The sequence below is a fragment of the Podarcis erhardii genome (genome assembly GCF_964252035.2).
Source record: "Podarcis erhardii genome assembly, chromosome: 13".
Lineage (NCBI taxonomy): Eukaryota > Metazoa > Chordata > Lepidosauria > Squamata > Lacertidae > Podarcis > Podarcis erhardii.
Window position 1 is genome coordinate 33,540,560 of NC_138502.1, and position 21,687 is coordinate 33,562,246.

At 47.8% G+C, this 21,687-nt stretch overlaps 1 protein-coding gene across 1 annotated transcript; it reads right to left on the minus strand.

The window, feature by feature from the left end:
• Positions 1 to 1,707: 1,707 nt before the first annotated feature.
• Positions 1,708 to 21,456, minus strand: SLC35B1 (solute carrier family 35 member B1). Its single transcript, XM_081838125.1, has 9 exons — positions 21,203 to 21,456; positions 18,433 to 18,536; positions 17,020 to 17,150; positions 15,675 to 15,705; positions 13,638 to 13,798; positions 10,449 to 10,575; positions 6,329 to 6,435; positions 4,708 to 4,861; positions 1,708 to 2,117 (listed from the first exon to the last, which is right to left on the minus strand). The coding sequence occupies exons 1-9, from the start codon at positions 21,439 to 21,441 to the stop codon at positions 2,065 to 2,067; spliced, it is 1,107 nt and encodes a 368-aa protein (XP_081694251.1). The 5' UTR covers positions 21,442 to 21,456; the 3' UTR covers positions 1,708 to 2,064.
• Positions 21,457 to 21,687: the final 231 nt, after the last annotated feature.

Here is a 21,687-nt window from a genome sequence, read left to right on the forward strand (position 1 = left end):
TTTCTTGCAGAGGTGAAAGACTTTGGGCCTTACAGCTTCTGAGTGTAGACACATTTAACCAGTTTCTCTCCACACAGAAATCTACATAGATGGGAGTGAGAAGGGTTCGTGTTAATCTTGTCCCCTATGTGGATTTATTTTATAATTTTGCACAGAAGGAAAATTCAGGTCATATATACCTGCATTCTGAAGTAGTACCTCCAGAACACAGGTTTACAATGTTAGCAACCAGCTTGAGAAAACAGATTAAATTCAGCCTATCTACAAAAATTGGGAAGGGGAAGAGACAGGATGACAAATGATGCTTTATTTGCATACCTTAATACCTAGTTAGGATTTCTTGATCAGAGACTGCTAACTCCCATTTTTAGAGATTAGGAAGGCAGCAGCTTGCTCAGAGTTTAGTGAGCGCATAGCAAAGGTTGGCTTGCAGCCTCAGCCCCAGCATTCAAATCCAAGTCTTCAAGCTATGGTTGCAGCCCCATGCATGCTTAGCTAGGGAGTAAACACCAGTAAACACACTGGGACTTATTTCTGAGTCAACATATCTAGGACGGCTCTGTCAATTGGCTCCCTGAAGAAAAGGGCTTTTCAGTGAAGTACAGTGGTAACTCGGGTTACAGATGCTTCAGATTACAGACTCCGCTAACCCAGAAATAGTACCTCGGGTTAAGAACTTTGCTTCAGGATGAGAACAGAAATTGTGCTCCGGTGGCATGGCAGCAGCAGGAGGCCCCATTAGCTAAAGTGGTGCTTCAGGTTAAGAACAGTTTCAGGTTAATGAATTAAGTACTTAACCCGAGATACCACTGTAATGTTAACCCACAAACACCTACGCTACAATGTGAACACAGTGTGTTTTCAGTTAGCTGCTACAGAACCTGTAAGGAACCTTTGGCCCTCCGGCTGCTGCTAGACTAGACTACAACTCCCAACATCCCTGGCTACTGGCCATGTTTTCTAGGGCTGATGGGAGTTGTAGTTCAGTGTCACAGAGCGTGCCAGTCAGTAATCACACAGTTCAAAATTGGAGTTAATGCTTTATTAGAAAAAAACAAACCACGATCGCTACAGACCCAGCTGTGTGTGAATGAACAGAGCAATTCATTCCTGTTGCTCTTTCTCCATGGAAATCAGTTGCTGAAACAGAAAGTCCCCACCTGCCCACAGTCCCCTCTTCTCCAGGGCTTTGTCCAAGCAACTGGAGACTGCACCTGCATGAAGCCAACCTCTTCTCTGCCCTTTTCATGCCTCTTCTGGTTCTGGGAAACCATGGGGGAAGGGGAGATTGTTGCAGCAGGAGAGAGAGACACCAGTGACTCTTCACCGGCCTGATTCATCTCTCCCTCTTGGCCTCCCTCCTCGGCTGCTTCAGCTCCGATTCCTGACTTCGCTCCATCACAGATGCTCCCTGCTCACAAAACCCTGTTACCTCTTCAAGCTTCCGACAGCTCCTCTCCCCTGTCTTCTCCCTCATGGTCATCTTACCACCGCTCCCCAGGCTATGAGCCTTCTTCCCTTGGAGGTTTCCCAAGCTAGTTCCTCCCACCATTCCTCTGTATCCAACCAGCCCCATAACAATCAGCAACATCTAGAGGGCCAAAGGTTCCCCACATATGAACTGGAGGACGTCCGTGTGACTCCCGCCCAAAGCCTCCAAGAGTGAAGGACCACAAGGTGACAAAAAAAAGCGAGAACACAAATCTCTCTCAATCTCTCCTCCTTTTATTTATTATGAAGGGCTCCTCTCCTTTCGTCAACTGCTTCTCTTTTTTGCCACCTGCCAACCCCAGCTTCGATTCCCAGCGCAGAGGGGAGGAGGCAGTACACGTGGAAACCTTCACGTTGTTGATTTCAATTAAAACAAAACCTTTGATTTCTCTTTTTAAAAAATATTCCAAGTTTCTTGGAGCCGCACCAAACTAATGCCCTGCCCACACTCCCAATAAAACCCCCTCTCCCCCAAAGCACAAGTCCATATCCGATAATAGGTGCCGGGGAGTAAGACAATAAGTTAACAGTTTGTTCAGGTTGAGGTTTCCAAGAGAAGGACCCACTGCTGTCTTAATGTGAGGTTTTCTTGGACGCTTTCCCGTACCTGGCATCCAGTCCAAGTCCTGCAGAGAAACAAGAGGGGAAGGCGGCTTTAAGAGGCCATCCTCACAGCTATAGGTCGTTCCTGTAGGTGGGTGTGATTTTATTTACAATGAATGGGAGAGAGAAGTGCTTCTGCCTTCGCCCTCACCGGCCAATTACTCCCCAAGAGCCATGCTGGCTTTCAGAAGGCAAAACTGGCACCTTTGACGCTTTCCCTTCTCAGGCTAGGAGGCTGCCTCAAACAGGAAAGCTCCCTGCTTTTGTAGGGATGGTGAAAATGTGACTCGTGTTCTGTGCAGGCTGCTTGAGCTGACCGACCCCGTAACCGATAAGCTCCTTCCTCCTCTCATTTTCCCCTGCACATGTTCACACATGCAGTCATTTCATTTCCATTTGGTCCCCCCCCCCTGCAGTTTTTAAGGAATTGAATGCAAGTCCGTATATCTCTGGGTCCCCACCCGTCCAAGCATGCATACACCTTCCCCTTCTTTGTGGGTGGGGCCATTTGCAATCCGTAATATAAATTTAAATATTGTATATGTATGTGTGTGTGTGTGATATATATATATATATATCTCAAGCACCAGGAGAAAATGCTCCTCTTCAACCAGGCCTTTGGTTGATTAGTATTCTACAGTCTTTTGAATGTGTCTGTGCAAAGGGGTGGGTGGGGGGAACGTTTTGCTGTTTTGTTTTATATATTTTCGTGCTTTTATCCTGTATTTTATTCTGTGAACTGCCCTGAGATCTTATGATGAAGGTCGGTATATCAATCAATTAATCAAATAAATAAATAAATAAATAAATAGCATGCAGCCTCCAACTATTTTATGGAATGACACACTCTCTTTCTTTCTCCACGCACAAAAATGCACATTTATGCTTATACATTATGAATATATACACACGTGGTTCACACGACTAGCACAACCAGGAGCTGAGACCTTCTCTCTGACCACAGTAGTCTATAGGACAGAAGGTCCTACAGTGGTACCTCGGGTTACACACGCTTCAGGTTACAGACTCCGCTAACCCAGAAATAGTACCTCGGGTTAAGAACTTAGCTTCAAGATGAGAATAGAAATCGTGCTCCGGCGGCGCAGCAGCAGCAGCAGCAGGAGGCCCCATTAGCTAAAGTGGTGCCTCAGGTTAAGAACAGTTTCAGGTTAAGAATGGACCTCTGGAACGAATTAAGTACTTAACCGGAGGTACCACTGTATTTTCATTATTTATTCTATGATAGCCTCCTTTTCTATACCAATATGTATTCACGTGGCTTGTTATTAGGAACCAAAATCTCGGGAAAGGGAACAATCTAGTGCTCCCTTGGGGAGCGGCCGAGGGCCTGTAGGATGCTGTGAACCTCATTCCCTGTGGTTGGCGGGTGACATGCGTGAAAAGCAGCCTCTGCAGAGGGGCTATGAAGCATCTCTGTTGCTGTTGCAGACCTGTCCTCTATGTAGAAAGGGTAACAGAGTGCTCTGGGGGCATCATGGTTGCGTTTGGATCCAACGCCCTCTGGCCACGTCCCCTGGATCTGGGCTTATGTTCCCTCCCATTGCTGGTAAGCGAGGGGAGGTGGGGAACGCACAAACCTGCTCCCTCCTGACTTTTTGCCCTGGCTGGTGAGAGCGCAGCAGGGTTTACAAAGTGGCGGTTCCTCCGCCCGGCGGCAGACTCTCCCCAGCAATCCTTGATTTTACAGAGCATCGTGGCAGTTAAATAAAACAGCTGTGGGACAAGACCCTGTTAGATGGTCCTGTCTTAAAAATGCTTTCTGAACGAAGTAAATAAGTAAATAAATAATCCCCTCTCCCCCCTGAAAAACTCACCTAAAAGCTTTTCTGCTTTCCGGGCGACATAACCAAAAACTAAAACCCGAAAACCTTTTCCCCTGGGGAATCGGCCCAGATCATTTGCTCATCAGACGACCTCCCCTACCTCTGGTGCCCACAGAAGGTGCAGGTTGGGTGCTGGTTGTGGCGCTTTGTACTTAGAAGAATGCAGTTCCTGGAGAAGCTTGACATTACACACAGCGCCAGGCAAATATTCCCATCCGCCTCTTAATTTGCCCAGGCCTTCCAGCATCTTTTATAATGGGTTTTACTATTGTCTTTACAGCTCTGCATGGATTTTATTGATTTTATGGCTACTGCTCCCGTGTATTTAATGCTTTATATGGAAATTTTTTATTGCCTTTTGTTTTTCTAAATTGGATGCCACCCTGGGAATCTGTAAATAGATTTTTTAAAATTAATAATAAAACCATTCCCCGCCCCCTAACTCCCCAATGAATGGGGAGGAGAAAAGGATAGCACCGTCCTGCCTACAGACCCTCACAGGGAGGGACTAGCCAGGCTGCCCCTCCCAACAGGAAAGGCTACTTAAAGCACCAGACTTTGCAGGACTGCTTTGGCAGTTTTGCTAGGAATTGCAGAGTTGGAAAGGACCGCAAGGGTCATCTGTTCCAACCCCCTGCAATACAGGAATCGCTTCTCCAAGGTGGGTCTCGAACCCATGACCTTGAGATTAAGAGTCCCATGCTCTACCGACTGAGCTGCTGGAAACTGAGTCAAAACTCCCCCAGAGACAAATGGAGCTGAAACTTACCAAGGAATACTAGGATGGTGCCCACCCACTGCAGGCCGGTGATCGGATTGGCAAACAGGATGACCGATGCCAAGATGGTGAAGAATTTGCGGGTGGTGGTGACGATGGAGCAGGTCAGGGGCCCAAAGTATACCACAGTCATGAAGATGAAACTCTGCAATGAGACAGGGGCAGATGCGCAGTCAGGCTGGATACGATACAATACGATACGGTATCTTTATTGTCACTGTCCCATACAGAACAATGAAATTGAAAAATCTACATAAGACATTCAAAAAAACCCTAAAACCTCTAAAACCCCATTTTAAAATACAATATACTATAGAAACTCCTTATGCTGTGTTTAGAACCAGAATTGCATTTGGGTAGAAACTGTTTCTCAGGCGGCTAGTCCTGGTCTTTATAACCCTATACCTTCTTCCAGAAGGCAGAAGCTGAAAGAGATAATTTCCAGGGTGTGTACTATCCTGCACTATCTCTGCAGCTTTCTTATGGCACCTGGCAGCATAGATTTGATCTAAGGTGGGAAGAGTGCACCCAATTATTCTCTCTGCAGTCTTTACAACCCTGGACAGTATTGTTTTTTCCCTGGCGGTGCAGCTCCCAAACCATACACACAGACCATAAGTTAATACACTCTCCACAGTACAATGGTAAAATGCCATCAACAGCAACACAGATTTTGCATCCTCCCAGGTGGTTTTGCTGCGGGACGTACCCCTGCGCTGTCGAGATTGCACGTGACCGGACGCAACAGTGGGTTACATGGCCCTTTCCCCTTGGAGTACTGGGAAGAGGTAGTGCTGCTTTTCACCCACCTAGGCCAAAAAAGATTTGGGCAGAGTTTCTTTTTTCAGAGGCTGTGTCTTCCGCTCCCTCTTAGGGAACGTGGCAGCAGCCTTGCTGCTGAAGCAGAGAGGTCCAAGCAAAGAGGAAAAGCAGGGACGCGATTCCCACACGTTGCAAGGAGCCAAACGGGTGGCTTCTGAACCCAGCATGGGAGCAGAAAGGCAAAAGGCACTCTCTTGTTGATTTGTACGTCAGAGCAAAAGGGATCTAGGTGAAAGGGGCGAAGATGACAGAAAGCCCAGCTGCAGAACATGCAAGAGAATGGCCCCTCCGAGCACACGCAGAACGTCTTTTCCTTGCCAGCAAAGCGTCAAAGTCAGACTGCAGGGACAGGATGAAGAGGCAGAGCCTTAAGAACACCCCACAAAATGGCCTGAGCTGCAGTCTCTGGGAATCATCTGCAGGAGTTAAAAAGTATCTGTAGTGCACCGGACTATTGGGAGAAGATACACAGATTGTCCCCTCCTGATTCACATGATGAAGGCAAAGACCCTTGCCTACCCATGTACAGGAAGATCTTTTTCATGAGCAGTGGGAAATCATATCAGGATAACCTAGAGTTCGCTCTATGGTGGTGAAGCGCATCCTGGGAAGGGCTTCTCACTCTGGAAATAGTCCCATGAACAACCTACCCGGAAATCCATGTACTTCAAGCAGCAGACTTTATCCTACCTTTCGCCAAACGCCTTGAGAACAGAGCAAGAGTTAACACACACATCCTGGGCTGGTTAAAATGAAGAAATGCACAGAATAGCAAACGCACGCCACTCACCTGGCCCAGGGCGCTTGTCAGGCCAAAGAGGAGGATGTTGTAGATGATGCTGGGGTAACGCTCGGTGAAACTCAAGAATTCCCAAAGCTCTCCTGTAAACAAGATACCTGCAAAGGGAGGGGGGGTGTTTAGAAAAATAGAATGTGCTCTCCTGTGTCTGCTTTAATCAGCAGATGTTCAAAGTTATCTGGCTCCAACTGCTGTGATGGATCAGGCCAGCAATCTACAGGGCTCAACGGTCTCACTTGACTGGGACTGGCCAGTTGACAATATTCAACCACCGAATTTTGGTGGTTCAAAACCATAAAATACTGGCTGGGGAGAAATCTGGACCTGGAAGAAACTGCTGTCTTTGTGTGTTTTAGGTGTGCATTAGGAATACGCCAGAAAGGTAACTGCAGCTGTGTTCACACGCATCTGTGCATATTGTTTTTCTAAATATTTCTTCCCATCTTTCTTCCGTAATTAAACTTGAGGCAGTGTATGCAGGGTTCGCAGATAAGTCTTCCATCCTGGCACAGACCAGAAACAGACAAGTGATATAGAGAAAAATCTAAGTCGCCAATAGCAGCAGTTTATCAGAATGAATCTAAATAATTTGTGTGTGTGGTTGTGTGATCATAAAAGATGAAATAGAAACCATATAAAAGCAATCTGATTCTATTGGTGGTTTGGGTGTTCTCTCACATATTTATTTAGAATTCAGCTCTCTCTCCCCCCCCCCCTTTAAGTGCCTTTAAACTTTCCTAGGCAAAACATTTATTTATGCTTACAGCCCAATCTTCCCTTCACTCAGGCACGGGGTAAAAACAGGCAGGTGGATCCTGAAAGAGCTTGCAGGATAAGGCTACGTCTAACCAGAACAGCTACTTACACTTCATAAAGCCTAACACCCTACAGCTCCTCAATGAAAATGAGAGAAGTGTGCTGTGGAAGAACAGGGGAGCAGGCTCTTATTGAACAAACATATCCCGTTGTTCCCAAGCTTTTTGGTGATATGGACAAGATGACTCAGTATCACCAGTTACCTAACAATGATCCTGTGTGCAGCAGAGGTGCTGCTCCTGTTCATAACACCTGGAAGCACATTATGGTGGAATCTCCTCCTAACTTGCCCTGAGAAAAATGCCCTCCTCTTTTCTATTTGGTATGGTGACCAGACTACAAAATAAAGGAGCTTTTTGTCATTTAGGAGGGGAGCATGCCGGCTTCCTTGAATACACAGAAACTGGAGCCCTGATTTCCCCCCCAGTGGCTGCTGTCATGTATTCCAAAAGGAACACCCTCCAAAATACACAGGGTTTGTGTGTGTGTGTGCGCGCGCACTGCTTAAGAGGTTACGCATACAGATAAACAGCATGTAAATTATGTAAAATATATAAATAAGCTGCAAGGATTGGGATGAAATCAAAGCACTGAATCCTCTCCCTCCCCCTGAAAGACACACTGCAAAGTGATTCCTTTCCACTTCAGCCCCACCCGGTCCTTCTTCCTGTGCCAAAATGGCTGGAGACTCCCTCACAACCACTTTAAACTATGGCAGCCTTGTCTGCAGGCAATTCAGGCTCCAAGTATTTCCATCCACTTTCGACCAGCATTCTGCATCCTTGACCATCTCCTGTTCCACAAGAAAACAGGTCCTGTCTAGCTCACAGGTAAGTCTGCAACGCTGCAAGCAGCGTCTGGAAGAGGAAAAAGCCAGTCCCTCCTGCTCCTTGCTCAATGAGCTATTTTTGAATTCGTCGTGCCTGCCTAGCTGCTCCATGTTTTCTCATCTGCCATCACATGCAAAAGCCTCCAGCCACCTTCAGGAGAGAGAAAATGAATGGAGCAGAAACCTCCATTTTTCAGTACCAGGGAGGCCAAAGGCAGCATGTAAAGCATTCAAATTGGGCCCGCCGGGCCTCTCCACTTGGTTCGCAAGGCCATCTTGGCCAATGTCACAGGCACTTCCCAGCCAAAGGAAAGCTGGACAGCACAGTTGGTTACTGCCTCCTCTCCCAAGTCAGACTCCAGCCCCGCTTCCCCCATGGCACATTCACCAGCATCCTGCCAGTCCCTGACAGCCAAGCACACATACACTGGTAGTCATATGCGTGACATCAAGCGTGGGACAGGTTAAGGTGTAACAGAGTCAAAAGGCAGTTTTTGCAAACAGTGCCCATCAGCTGGAGACTCCACCTCCTAAAATCACAGGGTAGCGTCACCATCCTCCCGGGACCAGCTTCTAGGCCACGAGTGGGAAACTTTGTGGCCCTCCCTATTATTTTGGAAAGAAGTGAAAGCTGGACCATATTATATTGAAAGAAGTGAAAGCTGGACCATAAAGAAGGCTGATTGCTGAAGAATTGATGCTTTTGAATTATGGTGCTGGAGGAGACTCTTGAGAGTCCATGGACTGCAAGAAGATCAAACCTATCCATTCTGAAGGAAATCAGCCCTGAGTGCTCACTGGAAGGACAGATCCTGAAGCTGAGGCCCCAATACTTTGGCCACCTCATGAGAAGAGAAGACTCCCTGGAAAAGACCCTGATGTTGGGAAAGATGGAGGGCACAAGGAGAAGGGGACGACAGAGGACAAGATGGTTGGAATAGTGTTTGCGAAGCTACCAGCATGAGTTTGGCCAAACTGCAGGAGGCAGTGGAAGACAGAAGTGCCTGGCGTGCTCTGGTCCATGGGATCACAAAGAGTCGGACACAACTAAATGACTAAACAACAACAACAACTATTATATTGAACTACAACTCCCATCAGCCTTAGCCAGCATGGCCAATGGTCAGGGATGATGGGGGCTGTAGTCCAGGAGCACCAGGAGGGTGACAGCTCCCCCAAGGCCACCAAGAGATGACACAGTTAAGGATGTGCTGCCAGGAGGAATGGTCTGGTGTGCTGTCAAAGATTGGCATTTGAGAAAAAAGAAATAAAGCAAAAATAAATTGCTGGCTGAACCTCACATTCGGGCTGATCACCCTTCCTCTTCCAGTCAGGAAGACCCTTCCTCACAGGTTAGACTGGCTAACAAACCCTGCAAGGCTGGTGTTTTCTGTATTTTGGGTTTTTTTGCCTGTCACTGTGGACCACGGCTTGACTCACCTGGAGAAGGAAACTGCACAGTTTAATACTTAATAATTCATTTGAAGATGACAGGCCAACCGGCTTCCTTTGCAGCTTCTACAGAATTCATTTTAACACACTGCCTTGTTTTAAAATAATATACAGGGGAACAATCATTCTCCAAATTACTTTGGCTGCAAGGGACTGTTCCTTTTCATTAATTATCAGCTGTTTCTCCTAAGGCAGCCTCAGTGGAGAGGTCTAACAATTGCATGGGGGGGGGGAGCCAAACTGCAAAGGTTTAACTCTTGGAAGCCTAGCAGAATGTGGAAACCACCCAGGTTGCTGGAACGAGGGAGACGCCAAACGGCGGAAACAGGCTGTTGCTGCCAAGCTGCAGTGGGACCCCAGGCAAAAGTGAGTTGCGCACAGGAATGGTTTTTTGGGAAGGGGAGTCCTACAGGTGACATTAGCACCACTCCATGGCCATGTGGAGAAATGCACAGCACTCGCAACCCAAGGGAGGCAGCCGTCAACATATTCAGAATTGGAAGGGACCATGATGGTCATCTCGTCCAACCCCCTGCAATGCAGGAATATTTCACTCAACGCAGGGCTCGAACCCACAACCCTGAGATGAACAGCCTCATGCTCTACCGACTGAGCTATCCAATTTATTTAAACTGGCTTGCTGGGCAGTCTAGCTGCCAACCAAGGAAAGGTTCGCCCTAAATCAGCAAACAGCAATTTAGGCGTGGAAACAGGTTCCTGCAGGTGAATTTACTGGACCCAGGCATATTGTGTATGAGCAGGAAGCGGGACAGACTATATCCATCAATGGGATAAGAAAATGCACCCCCCCCCCATGCCTTACATGCCACAAGGATTCTGGTGTATCCAAGGCTCGTGTACTAACCAGGCTTAGACCTTCACCCCCTTTTGCAGGTACAGCCACATGCACTTAGCCTTCGGCTGCTTCCATGACGGTGCAGATCAGGGCTACCGAGGTCAAACCAGGCCGTCCTGCTTCTCCCCCCGCTCCCTGTGCCAAAAGAAAGTGCTTACCGGCTCCGAGGAACAAAGTTGACCACAGATTGACATTCAGCATCATGTGATTGGAACCAGTCTGGTAATGAGCTCTCATGTGGTCCTGAGACACTCCGGTCAGTCCATCCAAGGTCAAGGATAGCAACTAGGGTGGGTGAGAGAAGGAGAAATCACACACACACATGTACGCCTGCTGATTTCGGCACGCTGGGCTGAACAAAACCTGCTTAGCAAGGGGATTAGCAACACACGCATTCCCCCACAAACTCAACACTCAAACAAGGATATGCCAAATCTGGTTCTGCAGCGCAGAAATGGGTGGTGTTTTCCAAGAACAGTGAACTGCAGCTTTAAGGAGAGGCCGATATCCAGCCTTTAGAGTGGGAAAGCTAACACATCTAGGCAGTTACTAATGAAGATTTAAGAATCCCCAAGTCACACGCACAGCTGCCCAGACACTTATTCCTGCTTCCCTGTTTTCCATACCTGCCTTATCTGCATCTCCCTCTGACCTCCCTAAAAGCCTCAAACAAAAAGTACGCTTGTGTTCAATGATAACAGCTACTCTACAAAGTGGTAAGGTGGTCTCCATTTCCACATACAGTGGTACCTCTGGTTACATACTTAATTTGTTCCAGAGGTCAGTTCTTAACCTGAAGCACCACTTTAGCTAATGGGGCCTCCCACTGCTGCCGCGTGATTTTTGTTTTCATCCTGAAGCAAAGTTCTTAACCCGAGGTATTATTTCTGGGTTAGCAGAGTCTGTAACCTGAAGCATATGTACCCTGAAGCGTATATAACCCGAGGTACCACTGTAAGTGTATGGATTAATTTAAGGCACAAGTACGGAAGCCCACCACCAAGTCAGGTTATTAACTTAAATCTCCCCCCCCCCATCCCAATTTTCACACTATGGAGCTACCAGCTGCCAAACAAAGTCAGTGAACAAAAGATGGAGGAGTCATCTTTTTGCACCCATGATTTATTGAGTATACACATGTGCGCATGAGTGTGGCCTATATGGTTGGCCACACCCGCCCTGTGCCATGCAGCTCCTGGAGGGGTGGCAAAGAGCAGCCTGGTCCTCCAGCTGAGAAAGGTGAGCCACCCTGCTTTAAAATCTGAACGCACTTTAGGAATGCGCCCCTTCTCCAAGGCAAACCCCTTGCACCACAGCAGCTTCCTTCGGTTGTTGCAGCTTCATCACGATGCGATGCACCGGGATAGTGGGAATGTGCCTTGTTTGCCTTGCCCCCTGCCAACCCCAGCCCCTGCCACCACCCACGTTGCTGTAGGCCCAAAGGGGGGGGGGCTCTTCTGCACCGCCCAGGCATGCTCCCCATGCAATTTCCCAATGATTGTAGATGGTGACAGGCGCAGACTGGAAAGGCTGTGACAGAAGAGGAGGCCCCAAAGAGCACTGGCCACTCCATCCAGGAGTAGCAGCAGAAGGGAGCAGAAAAAGGAACCAAGAACAGACAAAGGAAGAACAAAGGGAAAATCCCTTCCAAGATGGTGTTCCCACCTTTTCTATTTTGCCGAGCCTAGAGCAGCTGGCTAGAACAACCTGCAGAGGAGCTGGCAGGAAGCTGAACCGGAGAGAGGGGTTGTCCCAGCCCCAGTTGAAGGCTCTCAAAGTTTTATACTTCCTGCCAGTGGAGAGGTAGGTGAAGCCAATCCAAACAGGATTTCCCCCTTCCTCCAATAGAGGAGAAAGGGCTGTTTTATAGGTGAAATGTGAGCACAATCAGAACCCACAGAAAATGACTCACACAAGAAGTGATCGACTAGAGCGTCCCATTCAGCGTTGAGGTATCAAAGGCCTTAACACGAAGAAGCCTCTCAAGAGTCATAGAATGATAGAATTGTCTAGTTGGAAGGATCATCTAGTCCAACCCCCTGCAATGCAGGATATGCAGCTGTCTAATGCAGGGATCGAACCTGCAACCTTGGCATTATCAGCACCACGCTCTAACCAATGAAGCTATCCAGGCTCCTGGACAGCGATATGGAGCTGAAACAAAAGCTTCAGTCCAACATCTGGAGAGCCACAGGTTCCCTGCCCTGTGACAGAGAAAACTCCCTGTTGCTATTATTAGCACACTCCCGAAGTGTGCTAATAAATTAACCAACACCCAGTTCAGCATGACTGACTATGCCAGCCTTGTATTTAAGCACGTGCCTGGGAGCTCCAGGGCTGAAGAAATGAACCTATGTTGCCAATTCTCGTAGAAGACCAGCTCCTGTAGATATCAACAAAGGTAACTTGGATCAAACAGAGTGTCGGTGGTGTTACGCTCAAGGGTTAGATATCAGCGAGGATACGTTTGATCAAACGAAGTGTCGGTGATGTTACGCACAAGAGTTAGACAGGGTGCCGGCATTTGTCACCTGTTTTGCCCATGAAGTCTCGGGCTTCTTCAGTAAATTCTCTCTCACGGTTTTGAAATATTTATAAACATTCGAGTCCATAAGTTACATTTCTTCTTAGATTAAACTATAATATTTAATTTCTTTCTTCAGGAAATTCTCTCTCAAGATTTTGGTGTATTTACATTCATTCAACTTCATATGCTAAGTTCTCTCTTGACTTAAGCATTTATTCATTTACTAAGCCGACACTCCGTTTGATCCAACTTGCCTTTGTTGATATCTACAAGAGCCTGGCTAAAGGAACCTTTAAAGACTGAATCTTCCTTTTGGACACAATCTGAATGAGTTTTCTGTTTGTGGCTTCTGTAGTAGATATTGTACATAGCTCTCTCAATTTTTGGATTATTAATATAAGATTTAGAACGTAGAATGGTTTGTTGTTTTGTGTGCCGCTTATGTGCTGGGAGCTCCAGGGAGCAAGGCACTGCATGCAAGTGAGTGAGTGGACTGGCCACAGAGAGACTGAGAACTCCTTACCTCCTCTGTGCCCAGCAGAGAAACTGAATGGGTCGCCAGAGGAAAGAAGCACCCCTTCTTGAGCATCCAGCACAGAAACACAGCAGGCTGCTGCAAAATGGATGGAGTTCTCCATCTCTCCTTTGCCAGCACCCAGTAGGCTAATAAAGGAAGGAAGTGGCAGGCTGGTAACTTGTGTGGACTTATTCTACAAGGGTGGCTTAATGCTCCAGGCGTGGGTGCCCCTCCTGCTGCGTCCAGCACCAATTGAGCACCCTGCCACTGCTGCCACAGACTTATGAATGCTCAGGGGCTTACCAGCAGGAGTTCTCCATACCCAAAGAGATGGTCGTCCCCGATGTCTCCTCCCTTTTTTGGTTTGTACATGAACAGGGCCACGCCTGTGACGATCAGCAAGACACACAGGTATTTGGACAAGGGGTACTTCTTCCTTAGCACCGTCACCCCCAGGAGCATGACTAGAAAGAAAGGAACCATGGGCAAGGTGAATCCCTGGGTGGCTCTGTTAGGAAATATAACCAACTGTTGACCTTTGCAGACTCTGCGACGTCAGCTTCCGTGCTGCGGCAATCTTGCTTCCCAAAGAGCAGGAGACACAGGCCTGTCTCAAGAACAGGAACTGTCACACTGAGTCCAAGTGACGCTCTAAACCTGCTGAGTCTCTGCCTGGTCCTGTGAGAATATGGCCTTAGAAACAGCCCCGGCCAAATGAACAAAAGATGCTTGCAGATCTGCATCTGGAGGGATCCCACGGGGCTACAAAATGTGGGTTGGCATTGCCCAGCTTGGCTTTTACAGGCTCCCTTCCCTCCCAGGAATCAATCTGTGGGGAGGACCCAAAATGAATTCTCCAACCCTGTTAGCACAATGGTTCTCAAACTTTTCCCCCTGGGCCACACTTCCAGAAAAATTTTTGCTCGTGCCACACCAAGCTATTTTCGGTAAGATATACATTGGAAAACAAAAAGGAACTCTTAGCGGTGCCTGATTTATAACATAGAACACAACTAGTTTATAATATGATCCTGGGGCATCCAGAAAGTATAAAACAATGCAGCTGCATAAGAACACGAATCACCCCCAAAATATAATTATAAATGACCCTCTGGCGTGAGTCAGCCTATGCCTGGTAATCTCATTTATATTCGGTCTAATTAAATGTTTATTTGATTGTCCTGGAATTTTCCCACCATACTTGCCATCCTCTCCTGCTGCACCATTGCGGTGCACCACTCCATGTGAGAATCACAGCATTTCTAAAAGATATGCAGATTGCCAGTTCCTACTTAAGGGCTCCCTGGGTGTCTGTAGTAGCAGAACCTCTACTAGTACAGTCAAACCTCGACTCCCGAAAACCCGGAAGTAATGCTCCAGTTTTCAAACGTTTTTCAGAAGCCAAATGTCCGACGCGGCTTCCGCTTGAGTGCAGGAAGCTCCTGCAACCAGTCAGAAGCTGTGATTCATTTGTCGAACGTTTCAGAAGCCGAACGGGCTTCTGGAACGGATTACGTTCGACAACCGAGGTTTGACTGTATGCAATGTTTTTGTAAAGAAAAAAAGGTGAGAGACGTTGCATGTTCTTTGTAGTTCATGAAAATCTTTAATAAAAATTATTTTATAAAAAACCAAAAGAACCTGCATTGTATTAGGTGCTGCGTTTCATTAGTTATCATCTTGAGCCACCTTTCCCTCCAAGCAGCTTAGAACAGCCTGTATTATATGAGGCTTCCAGCCCACCCTTTATTTTTAGAGGTGTATCTGGAGCCCTTAAACCACACTCTAACCCCCTTTGCTGCTCAGGTTTGGCTTTTGGTGAGTGGCATTAAGGGTCACTTTTAATTTGACTTGTGGTTATTTAACATTTAGCACCCTTTCCGTTTTCATTCAGCTGCATCGTTTGAAAAGTGTTGCTACCTACCCAATCCTTCTGATGGATGGGACAGAATGCATCAATACCTGAAAGTGAAGCACTGGAGGGATTGCTTTTGACACGGGAGAAATCTAGGTTCAGATTTCCACTCAGGTCGGATAGTCACTGGCTGGGCTTAGGCAAGCCATTACCTCTCTGCCCACCTCAGGACTGTCTGAGGACAAACATGCCATTCTAGGCTCATTAAAGAGACGGCAGGCAGCAAACTCTCAAGAGCCTCCCCTCCCCTCCTTGCCATTCCAGTCCTTAACTCTGACTTCTGGGGTGAAGTCTGAATCTGGGAAGCAAACGTAGCAAAACCAAGCAGCAGGCATGCAGATTTTGTCGATATGCTCAACTCAACCACATAGTTGCTCTGCAAAGAACAAAACATGGTTCTGGTTACCAGCACAGGGGCTACGTACCTGGAATAGGTTTACAGGACTTCCCCAGCACCTACATGGGAGAAAAGGGAGAGATTTATTTAGACCTAACTTTCCATAGCCTCACCCTTAGCAGCATCAGTCAGTGCCTGAGTCAACTCTCCCCCGGAGAAAAACTGATGCTTGAGGTGCAGAAGATACTCATTGAACAGACACGAAGAATCTCTGTTCTTTCCTTTTGCAAACTCATCACATCCGGCACCCTCTTTAAGCTTCTATTCCTTAATTTTAAAAGCTCTCACATTCTGTGCTCTATCTCTACTCTATACTCTCTCCCTCCTTTCCTTCTTTGCTAACTCATTCTTCCCTCTCCACTATTACAAAATCACACCCCTCCCTTTTTTACATTGCCTGCGAAATCTTCCTGGTGGTGTTACTGGCCATTCCTGCTTGGCTTCTACATTCCTGAAGCCACGGCTTTCTCGGAATCCCAGCTCCTCCCCCACCTGCAGTGTTTAGTCTCCTGCACACATCTCCAATCTTGCTCATCCCTTTCAGCAATCCCAGAAAGGCCATGACCCCTGCTTTGGAACCATGGCCGGTGCAAAAGGCTGTCTGGGTTAAGCAAAATGCCTAGATTTGCAAGCCCAGGGAGGGCTTGCTGAAACAACTGGGCCATCACTCTCGCCTTTGTGCCATGTGTCCAGGCACCTCTCTCACAGTTTTCTGTCTCTGTCAGCACATTGCAGGAGACTCAGGGAACAGACGATACTGTCACTTTGCTCTGGGTTGCAGAAAAGCTTTAAGCAGCATAAGCAGCTTATGCTACTTCCAACTTTACTGGAAGAGGAGCAGACAATGAAAGACCCCAGAAACCTTTGCAAGAAAAAGTGCGCAGGGGCCTGTGTATGTAGCAGAGAGACGAGGGGAATCTGGGTGAATGTTGAAGTGGGGTGTATGCTGGTCTGGCTGCTTTCTTTTTAATACGGGTGTCCCCAAATCCTGGAGCAAGCCTTGTTTGGCAGATTCTAAGCACCAAACTCTTCTAAGGTAGTTACCAAAAAGGCAGGCAAAACGGTTTGTTCTACTGTTGATATCCCCCCTTGGAGGGTCACACACTGTTGAGAGCCTCTTATTACTCCTGTCTCATTTAAGGACCATTATTTCAGAACCATCATGGAAGAACATCACGTCTGCCACATTTATGCAGCTAGTATCCTGCTTTCAATATATTCTCTTTGCTATTCCCTGGGCTTAAGGTATCATGCATGCAGCAGTGAAAAGGTTGCCAAGCTGTGCACCAGAAAGCAGAAGACATCCCATTTCCCAGACCCTCTTCATCTCCTGCTAACCCCCTTGCTCCCACTAGCAACCTCCCCTTCTTCACCTGAGTTGGGTAGTTGACAAATTGCAGGGCAGAGTTGCTGGAGACCATGGCACCCAGGTAGGAGAGAGAGCAAGCTGCATATAGCCAGTTCTGTGTCCGATCCACCTTGACGCTGTCAAAAAACTGGATCACTGATTGGGGGAGAAAAAGGTGAAAGAAACAGGCATGTTGGCAACAAAGCAAGAGCAGACCAACCAACGGCAGAGCTGCATGGCCCTGGCTTTCATATGCAGAAGGTGAAATGGTTAAGGTGCTCAGGCCTCTTAACTCTAAAACCTGAACATGGAATAGAGGCAAAGCCATGTCTAGGAGGACCACACAGGTATACATTGGTGCAAATCAGCAGCATTCTAACACTTGTTGCAAGGGGGGAGGGAACCAGAACCCTAAAAGTCTTTCGTATTGTTTCTTACAGCCAAACAAGACATTACACATGCAGTTTTCTCACAATACTCTTAAAAAAGAGACAGCAGCATCAGAACCCTGTATAACTGATTACACCAGCAGCTGGGATGGTAGGCAATAGAGGGCACATAATCCTTTCCCCCTCAGCCATTTTCCCCCTGACCAAATCACCCTCCCCTAAGCTGCCCCCCCCCCCATCCAGGAAATCTCTGTGAAGTATCCAGCAGGCCAATATTTTTAAAGGAGGGGAGGGAGGAAGATAAAGGGGGCTAAGTTAAGTTGCTTGATGGTAAGACTAACTCTCCCTTCCACCTGCAATGGTAGTTGTGCTGAGGAAATGGATGCACTTGAAAGAGTGTACAACCTTCTGCTACCTTTCTGAAGCCATTTTTGAATGGGGGAAAAAGGGGGAAAAGGAACAGAGATGTCTTCTGCATGACTTTTTGCCCCTACCCTATTTTGAGTTTTCAAAACCAAAAGGCATGTGGCGGGAGAGAAAGGAAAGCACACAAGCAACAGGAATTCTCATTCACCCGCTCCTCCCTTCCTCAGAGAAAGCTGATGAGGGTGATGCAGAGGTATCAAAAGGGAACTGAATTTCCTATCTGGATTGAAAACAGCCAGCCAAATCTCTGGCTGCAGGTGTTAATCAGATCAGGCCAAAGCAACTCCTTCCTGCAAAGGGTGTGCTTCAAACCTGGTGGGTTTTACAAAAAATTTTCACAAGTAAGGGATAGGCAAAGGGCTCAGAGCAGCCACATCACTAATTTCTTTGGAAATACAGTGGTGGTTAGCATACTGGGTTAGGACCCAAGAAGCTGGGTTCAAATCCCCACTCAGTCATAGAACCACAATGGGAGAAATCAAGCCAGTCACAGTCTTTGAACCTAGCATACCTCAGAGTTCTTGTGAAGATAAAATGGATAGGGGGAGAACCACACATACAATCTTGAGCTCCTTGGAGGAAAGGTGGAATAAAAAGGTTGTAATAAATAAAAAAGTACTTACACAGTTTGGCGAAAATAGCATTGATCACACATTGGATGAAGACCAAAGACAGAGCATATCTGAACTTTTCCTGCTTTGCTCCTTCCCCATATTTGCCTCTTGTACTGCAGGAAAACCAAATTGAGAGGGTAGAGTCAGTTGCAAAGGAAAAGACATCAAATGACTCAACTTATTTGCACGTGTCAGTAGCAAAGGGTAGGCATGCGCTAGTTTTACGGTGGATTGAACATCTGAGATAGGCCAAGGTACATTTACTTCTTTTCAGTGAGACAAACGGCATCAGGATCTCTCCCCCTGTGCAGTCATGGGTAACTGAGGGGAACAAAGCACAGGAATGCAATTGCAGGATTGCACTTGTGTCCCCGTCAGGAGAACACACAAACTGTAGGTCTTTTCAGATTTGTGTGGTTTCTTGCAGGGCCATGAGACAACAGCTGCTTTGGAAACAGACTACAAGGAATAGGGAGGGCAGCCCAACTCTTGAAAGCGCTTAACTGTGTAGGAGGTAGGGGAGAAACAAGATCAAAGCCAGATAATGAGGCAGGGAGGCATAGAAGGAGAGGAAACACATACAGTGGTGCCTCGCAAGACGAAATTAATCTGTTCCGTGAGGCTCTTTGTATAGCGGTTTTTTCATCTTGCGAAGCAAGCCCATTGACAGCTTAGCGGATTAGCGCTATTAGCGGTTTAGCGGCTTTTAGCGGATCGGCTGATAAGCGGCTTATCAGCGGATCAGCTGATAAGCGGCTTAGGGCTTAGGAAAAGGGGGAAAAAAGGGAAAAAACCCCGCAGGAACTCGCAAGACATTTTCGTCTTGTGAAGCAAGCCCATAGTGAAATTCGTTTTGCGAAGCGCCTCCAAAACGGAAAACCCTTTCGTCTAGTGGGTTTTCCGTCTTGCGAGGCGTTCGTCTTGCGGGGCACCACTGTACTCTTAAACAGCTCATAACAAGTAAAATTCAGTGGTACCTCGGGTTAAAAACTTAATTCGTTCTGGAGGTCCATTCTTAACCTGAAACTGTTCTTAACCTGAGGTACCACTTTACCTAATGGGGCCTCCCACTACCGCCGTCCCGTGATTTCTGTTCTCATCCTGAAGCAAAGTTCTTAACCCGAGGTACTATTTCTGGGTTAGCAGAGTCTGTAACCTGAAGCGCCTGTAACTGAGGTACCACTGTACAGGGGAATCCCTGCTTACGCAGAGGGGTTCTGTTCTAAGTGGGGATTCCCCCATTCTACCCCCTTGCAGCGCTGAAAATGACACGTGTGTCTGCAGGAACTCTTGTGCTGATTGTGCACATGTGGGGAGGCGCTTGTATAAAAGTCCAACTCATGCAAAACCTCCTCCTCAAACAGCGAGTGTAAGAAATGCAAGAGACGTAAGAAGTAAATCCACCAAACAGAAGGAAAATGCAGAGTCAGACCACTGGCTTAATCTTGCTCAGTACTATCTATACTGAGTGGCAGTGGCTCTCCAGGGTTTCAGACAGGGAATGTTCCCAGCCCTACCTGAAGATGCCAGGGATTAAATCTGGGGCCTTCTGTGGGAAAAGCAGATGCTCTGCTATTGAACTATAGAGAACACCTTAAACTCGCGTGCTTTATTATAACATACAAGTGCAGCTCGCTCGTGTTCCTACAATGGAGCAAATACAGTGGTACCTCGTGTTAAGTACTTAATTCGTTCCGGAGGTCTGTTCTTAACCTGAAACTGTTCTTAACCTGAAGCACCACTTTAGCTAATGGGGCCTCCCGCTGCCGCCGCACTGTGGGAGCACAATTTCTGTTCTCATCCTGAAGCAAAGTTCTTAATCCAAGGTACTATTTCTGGGTTAGCGGAGTCTGTAACCTGAAACGTATGTAACTCAAGGTACCACTGTAGTATGATTTTTTGGTAAGGTCTATATGTCAAATGTCAGAGTTAAGTTTATGTTCTTGCTCACCGCCTTTCCCGCCCACTAGCAACTCCCCCACCTCACCCCCTTGCAGGAAGCTAGAGCTGGCCTGGAACTTATTTAGTCATCTCAACTTCGAATTTTCAGCTGCAAAATTCGAATTTCATTTCTTATAGAGATGGTGGTATAAAACAGGGAGAACTTAAAGAGGTTGCCCTCAATTTCAGAGGGCCCCTTTGCCCCCACAAGTGAAGCCTCAGGAAATTGCTCCATCAGATGCTTTCCCTTAGCTTTTCACTTAGTCTAAAAAGACCTCACCACGCGAACACCACATGATCTTTGTCAACAACAAATTGCCACTGTTTTTTATGAATATATTCTATATGGTGATTTATGGACCTAATAGGTACCTAAAGCCATTTGCACATGTTGCCATGCAACCAGTCCATGCAGAATGTAGGCACCCTATATATAGAAATGGGCAAACCAGTGATATTTTAGGGAGCAGGCTAGCAGGCGGAGCCCATGACTTACATCATAGGAGCCTACACAACACAAAACACTGTTGCTGTATGTAGGATTTGATTTGTTTTTTTATGTTATATTTTGGAAATGTACACCCAGAGGTTTTTTTTCCCCTTTATTTTTTTGGGGGGCCCCCAAGAGTGGGGCCCTAAGCTATAGCCTGTTTAGCTTATACGTAAATCCGGCACTGCTCCCCGCCCCCCAAGTCAGTGGAGAGAGTCTGGGGACTACGTTGCGAAGGTAGGAAGAAGACGTGTGTGCATATGGCAGGCGGAGGCGGCTTTGAGGTCGCCACCAAGCAACCCCTCAAAGCCAGAGGCGCGTGTCGTGCGCGGCTTCGGGGCAACTTACATTGTCTCCTGCAGGACGCCGTACCAGAAGTAGCAGACGAAGACGCCCAGGCAGCAGAGCGGCAGGCGAAACCGCTCAGGGAACAGGGCGCCGCCGCCGCCGCCGCCGCCGCCTCCCGGCCCGCCGCTCACCCCCATGACAGGCCCTGGAACCGTTCCCGGCGCCGGCAGCCTCAGCGCCGGCAGCTCCACGCAAACATCCCTCAGCGGTGCCGCCGGCGGGGGGAAAGAGGGCCTCATAGAGGCGGCTGCGACGGCGGCCCGGAAGGACCCCCTCCGACTCCCGGCCGGGGGCTGCCCGCCGCGGCGCCTGACGAGGAGGACGACGACGCCGTTTGAACGGGGGTCGGCCGAGCCGCGCGGGGGGTCGCTTGGGGGGGGGGTCTTCTCTCCCGCTGCTCCGGAGCGCCCGCGTTGTTTCGTTCGCGCTTGTTACGCGCCTCTTCAGGCGCCGCGGATGGCAGCACCTCGGCGGGGCCTAGAAGG